The sequence below is a fragment of the Triticum aestivum genome, chromosome 7D (genome assembly GCF_018294505.1).
Source record: "Triticum aestivum cultivar Chinese Spring chromosome 7D, IWGSC CS RefSeq v2.1, whole genome shotgun sequence".
NCBI lineage: Eukaryota > Viridiplantae > Streptophyta > Magnoliopsida > Poales > Poaceae > Triticum > Triticum aestivum.
Window position 1 is genome coordinate 274,758,849 of NC_057814.1, and position 6,086 is coordinate 274,764,934.

General features: G+C 44.8%; 1 protein-coding gene across 1 annotated transcript; it reads right to left on the minus strand.

Moving 5' to 3' along the window:
- Window positions 1-493: 493 nt before the first annotated feature.
- LOC123171071 (glycine-rich cell wall structural protein 1.8) lies at window positions 494-5,866 on the minus strand. The gene is made up of 5 exons (XM_044588731.1): window positions 5,530-5,866; window positions 3,323-3,506; window positions 1,538-3,008; window positions 1,125-1,460; window positions 494-600 (listed from the first exon to the last, which is right to left on the minus strand). Exons 3-5 carry the CDS (start codon window positions 1,644-1,646, stop codon window positions 494-496), a joined length of 552 nt encoding a protein of 183 aa, XP_044444666.1. The 5' UTR covers window positions 1,647-3,008; window positions 3,323-3,506; window positions 5,530-5,866.
- Window positions 5,867-6,086: the final 220 nt, after the last annotated feature.

Below are 6,086 nucleotides of genomic sequence, written 5' to 3' on the forward strand. Positions count from 1 at the left end.
CTACCTTGTTTTCATCCGTCAATGTCGATTTGATGGCATTTGTGTGACGCCTCAACAGGCCCTCCTTCAAACGACGCCATAGTGTCGTCTTCGCCATGTGCAACTCATTTGCCAAATCTTTAAGAGTTGTTCTTTTCCTCAAATCCACTTGTTTGATAGCCTCCGGATCGAATTCTATCCTCTTGCGGCCACAGTTTTTTGCCCGTTTGTTTTCTAGTGCGTGTATTCCACCAGCTTCCTTACATTTCTTCCACCAGTTTTGCACTGTCCGCTGAGGTATACCCGTTAGTTCAGACACTTCTTTGGACACTCCTGGACTCAATACCCCAGCTTTGGTCCTCTCTAGAACCATAGCATATACAGTATGCTTCTCATGGAGTTGATACCACCTTCTTTTCCTAGTCAATGTACCGTTGGCATTTGCAGATTAAATTGATGATTAAACAATGTGATTATGCACGTACAGATTAAATTGATGGTTAAAGAATCTTGGTTATAGTTTACCTGAGGCTCCTCCATTCCCATCGCCTTCCACATTGTTATCTGCCTCTTGTTCTACATGCTCCTCAGAATCACCAACTCCACCATTCTCTTGTGCTTCTGCAATCAGAATTATGCTTACAAATTTGGCATATGCAACACTGAGAATATAAAGATGAATATGTGATCTGCATGTACACATGATCTACATGTACAGCTGATATGCATCTACACATGTTCCGCTTGTACTGATCCTACTAGCATGGTTAACTAATGCAATGTTCAGATTATGGACTACCTTGAGTTGGACTAAGATTACTAGTCTCCTAGTCGTACACATGACTAACTACACATCATCCCACTACCAATGAGTAGACGCTAAGATTACTACTCTCCTAGTCCTACACATGACGAACTACACATGATGAACTACACATGATCTAATCAGTTATGGTCATAATCTACACCATCGGACTGCTGCATCTAATCAGAACATAACTACTCTGCATCTAATCAGGAGCCATCAGGAGTATAACTGCTGCATCTAATCAGTTATGGACATGAACGACACCTAGGGCTACATCTAATCAGAACTACTACACCATGAACTAAAAAAACTGCCACACCAATTTCAGATTACGTACCTACAGTTGGACGATCAACAGGCCACCTTGTCACCGGATTAGGGCCACGCCTTGACCCCGCAAGTCCAAGCCGGCGTCCACCGCGTGCATGGTCGCCGCTGCCGCGTGCATGCCCGTCGTCCTCCCTGCCGCCTCCCTCACCATTTCCCCCCACCATTGCTTGGTTCACGACTGAACGTACACGCTGACCAAGTCCTGATCCGCCAGCGCCTCCTCGTCCAAGTCCTGATCGACCAGCATTTCCTCGTCCAAGTCCCACGTCCCGACCCCTTACTCCACCTGCCAGGCCAAGCCTTCCTCCCCAACGCCGGTGGGAACTCTCTGCCACGTCTTCATCTATGATGACACCACAACACAATCAGCTAGGGATGGACAGAACGTATGCAAGAATGAATGAACCAAACTGGACATACCTTGGTCGGGTACGACCCACTCGTAGTCGTAGTTCAAATCGGCCGCATCCTCCTCCGCCTCGTTGCCAAGGCCATCCCAGTTGATCCACTCGTAGCGGCGACCAGCCATTGGAGATGACGAGCAGGAGAGAGAGATGGCGAGTGGGGGATAGGGAAGGCGATCGGGAGAGAGAATGATGAGATGGCGAGGTGGGGAGGGGAGGATTTATAGCCCCATCTTCTTCAATTTGAAAACGAAAATTTTCACATAGTGGCGCCATTGTCATTCCCTCCAGTGCTGAAATTTTTCCATGAACAGACTCTTCAGAAATTTTGAATTTGGCCGAGGCTTTTGCCTTTATGCAGCGCGGGAGAGAGTAAAGAAGCTGCGCGCGCCATGTCGCTCGCGGGAAAATGCGCGGGGACGAGTGAGAGGTAGCGATCAGGGGAGAGTAAAGTCAGAGAGGATATTGTGGGATTTTGTTATTCTAAATAAGGAAGTAAACTGCCTGGGATAGAGAGGATCATGATTTTCCTATTTTTCTCTCTAGTCTCACGTGTTTGCACCAGGGGCTTTTATGTCCAAAACCAACGAAATCTCCTCTCCCAGCCCGTGCGTTAATATTCGTGCTAGAAAACTATACACCCTATATCAAGGAACGGAGGGAGTATAAAAGTATACTGGATGGATTTCACCTGATATATTAGGCTAGAAATTATCCACCGCGGAGTTGATGATCACAATGGTGAAGCGGAAATTAATCATGGGTGAGTCCGCCGTAGGAGCAGACAGATGAGTCAGCCGCGATATTATAGGCCGGTGCGGACGGGCAAGTTGTCCTCCGCATTGTAAACTGGTGCAGATGTGTGAACCGGCCGTCCGTTCATCAGGTAATGTGACACGGAGGAAAACGCCGTTGTAGAACATTGCCAGTGCGTGCTTTATACCCGCAGTATAACAATAATTTTTCCTGTATATAAAAACACCAATAGGGCAGTGTAATGATGCTCAGAGGAATTAAAATGTCCTGATAAAATATATAGGAGGGATAACACCTGATTTTGTTTTTGTCGGATAAACGTAGATGCTGGTGCTGGATACTGCATAATGCTGCTTTGGCTTTTGACAAAAGATTTGATCTGAAAAATCGTGCCAAGTTGAGAGTAGTAGTAATACTGGTCCTCTTGTCTTCAAATGCGTAGGATGATTGAGGTCTCCTCTTGTCTTCAAATGCGTAGGATGATTGAGGTCTCCACGTGGGGATGCAATCCCCACTTTTTTTTTCTTAGCAAATCCAAAGTAGTACTACATGGCGTGCCACGCTAGTAGCCTTGATCTTATGCTATTTTTCTTTAGGCCTTGTTTGACCACAAGGGATTGTGGAGGTTTTGGGAGGAGAGGATTCCAGGGGATTTGGTGAATCCCCCTCTTCCACCCAATCCCCTTGAAACCTCAAATCCCCCTCTAGCCACACATCCTTCAAATCCCCCTCTGTACAAAACAACGTTTGGTAGGAAGGGATTGCCATATTGAATTAAAATGGTGTAAAACAGTTAAAAATCTAATCTTGCAACAGTTCTTCACATGAACAACATAATTCTATTGACTTGGAATCAATATATCATCACATAATTGCGCTGTCACATAACAGCAACATATTCTCTCACATCAGCATGACTTGGAACCAAAAATGTCTCATAGGTTCTCGGCATTCACATGTCCCAGGCAAGACATGCCTACATTCAAGCATGATGAGAATACATAAGCATGCTAAACTATTTATGCAACATAGAGAAAAGCCTCACTTGATGTTCCGCAGCGATTGTTTGAAGAGAGTACATGACAGGAGCATAAATTCCAACTACAAGTCAGCAGTAGCGCAGACACAAAAGCAACCGAGGAGACTCTCAAACAGACGATTTCGAGGGACCCTGCAAAGGTCTCCTTCTCCCTCTGGTTGTTCCACTTCTCAACCTGGTTCAGTGGGACCTAGAGGAAACCAAAATTCGTCTCAGCAAACAAAGAGACTTTTCCCTTGCATAAACAACAACGATCAGGTATATTTCAAGGAATAGTAAGAGCACAAAATACAAAATTAAAAAGAGAACAAAGGCAAGCTCTGTTCAACTTCAGAGGCTGTAGACTGTGTGCAAAGGGAAAATTACAATGAAGAAATAGTATGAATTATTTCATGGCCTTGTTAGAGCTACATCAAGAGGTACATAACTAATTTTAGATTAAATCAAATAGTAATAAACACAAAAGCAATAAGAATCTGATGTGACACGCAAGATGCAACTTGATGGGCAGAAGATGGATGGACCAGTCAGGTCACCTGGTGGCTGGTGAGATACCACAAGATCTCTGTATTTATAATCAGACCAAGGATTCTGATTGTATGAAGATGTTATGTGGTGCTACAATGTATGAAGATGTCAGAGAAGCTAACAATTTGGATTATGTCTCCTGATGGGTAGTATATCCAACTGACACTCATGAACAGACAATTTCTAGCACTATTATTATATAGATAAACAAGGAAACTTGTTAGAAACATCATCGCTGTTTCTTAATTGCCAAACAAGTTCAGTGTCGTTGGCTGCAGTGATTTGCATATGACCGCATTCACAATTCAGAGCAAAGGTTGCATAACAGACCAAACCAAGATGAACTAACAAACCTAATTATTCTACATTAGATTTATAAAATCTGCAAAAAATATATAGCCTAAACTCTAGCTTGCAGATATGGTACAAATTAACAACATAGCTTCATTGGGCATAAAGCATAGTACCAGCCTGTTAAAGAACACAAGTAACCCTTGGTTGGTGCAAATCGGAAGAGGCTTTAGTCTTTTCCAGCCATAGTATTTGGAGGAGATAATATGACATACAAAGATAATATACTACTGCATTATTCAGTTTTGAGTCAAGTTTTGCCACAAACGGAAAGCATCAGCCATTAGGCTAATCAAATACAAGGAATAGTGACAAGGAATTATATGAAAAAGAAACAACGGCGATAGATTTTTTCCGTTTTAAAATATTCAGGTCAACAACAACTCTGATATCCAATACTCAGTAGAAAATCTCTCCAGATTTATGTAAGATACATATTATGCATGTAGTAGTCGGTTTCCTCCTAAACTGAAGTGCAAATGATCAAGAGTGGTTTCTCAGACCCAAATTCATCAAGCACAACACACACAAAATATCAAATACAACTACTTTTAATATGATTCATCACAAATTCAGAGTAGCAGCTATTGTTCCATTAACATTCAGATCAAGCAGCACCAGTTATATAGCCTAACAGTTAGTACCAGACATACTATCAATCTAAATACAGAGAAAGTTATACCAGTTGAAGAATGTCTCTGTAAAGGCTTTGATTCTACACATAGCGACATCAGACAGCAGTAAACAGAAATGAAAGCTGCGGCAAAACTCTGGTGAGTCAATACAGACTTTATAAAGCGACCCAGTAGTTCAGAGACGAGAGGAAACTGACCACCATTTTATAAGGTGAGGTGTTGGGCTGATCACTAAGCATCAACATTCTCTGCTATACAAAATTGACTTGTGGGATCCAAAAAAATATTTCCTTATAGCGGCATCTAGGAAAAGTTGGTTTACAATTAAATTTGCTCCATGGTCACAGCACATACAGACAACAGTTCCAACATCTAATTTGCTCCATGGTCACAGCACATATCAACATCTAATCTGCACCACACTGCCATTACAATCAACAATGAAAAAGTTGGTTTACAATGTGCCAATTTATCCTCAACACACAAATTTATGGCAATCTCGACGGCTAGGGTTAGGGTAGAAGAGGACGGTGTTCTTGCCGAGCTAGCTGGGTAGGGTTAGTGTACATGTGGAGCTGGGGTAGGAGATGCCGTTCTTGGCGTGCTTGCCGGTGAGGACGAGGCGGACGGAGGGCGTGCGGGAGGTGGCAGCCATGGAGAGGAGGGGGGGAGGGGAGGGGAGGGGCTGCGGTTACTAACCACTGGGGAGAAGTCCAGTATGCCGGAGGAGATCGCCGGCGTCGAGGCGTCGAGGCAGCGCGGCGTCTTGGGGAGGAGTAGGCGGCGGCGTCTTGGGAGGAGTCGGCGGTGGCGTCTTGGGAGGAGTCGGGCGGCGGCGTGAGTCGGGTGAGCAAATCCTCGAGGGGGGCTCGAGGGTTCTGAAGCGCGTGGAAACTGATGGATCAACGGGGAATCGCGTGGAAACTGATGGATCAACGGGGAATCGCGTGGGTTGGGCCGTCGAAACCTCGGGTACCAAATGGGCCAACGGGTATTTGCGAGGATTCTGGGCCACGCGAGGAATATCCGCTCGAAACCCCCCAATCCACGCAAAACAAACGAGGCCTTAGGAGATGTGACGTTTTGCCTCAGTTAACGCATAATGGCAGCAGGCACGCGCACACCTGACAGAACCAATGGCCACTGCCCTCTTTTTCCTTCCTCTTTTTTATGCTGTCTCACCGTGTGGCGCTGTAATGGTTGGGCGATACGGGTTAGGAGCATTTACCCTTGAGAGTCTGTCAAAGGAGCCACCG

What these genes read in the sequence shown, in the direction of transcription:
- LOC123171071 (XM_044588731.1), bottom strand. Translation starts at nt 1,646, where the DNA reads ATGGCTGGTCGCCGCTACGAGTGGATCAACTGGGATGGCCTTGGCAAC. An exon ending in GTGGGTCGTACCCGACCAAG is followed by an intron (nt 1,461 to 1,537) that starts GTATGTCCAGTT and finishes GTGTCATCATAG; the next exon opens with ATGAAGACGTGGCAGAGAGT. An exon ending in TGTTGATCGTCCAACTGTAG is followed by an intron (nt 601 to 1,124) that starts GTACGTAATCTG and finishes TTCTGATTGCAG; the next exon opens with AAGCACAAGAGAATGGTGGA.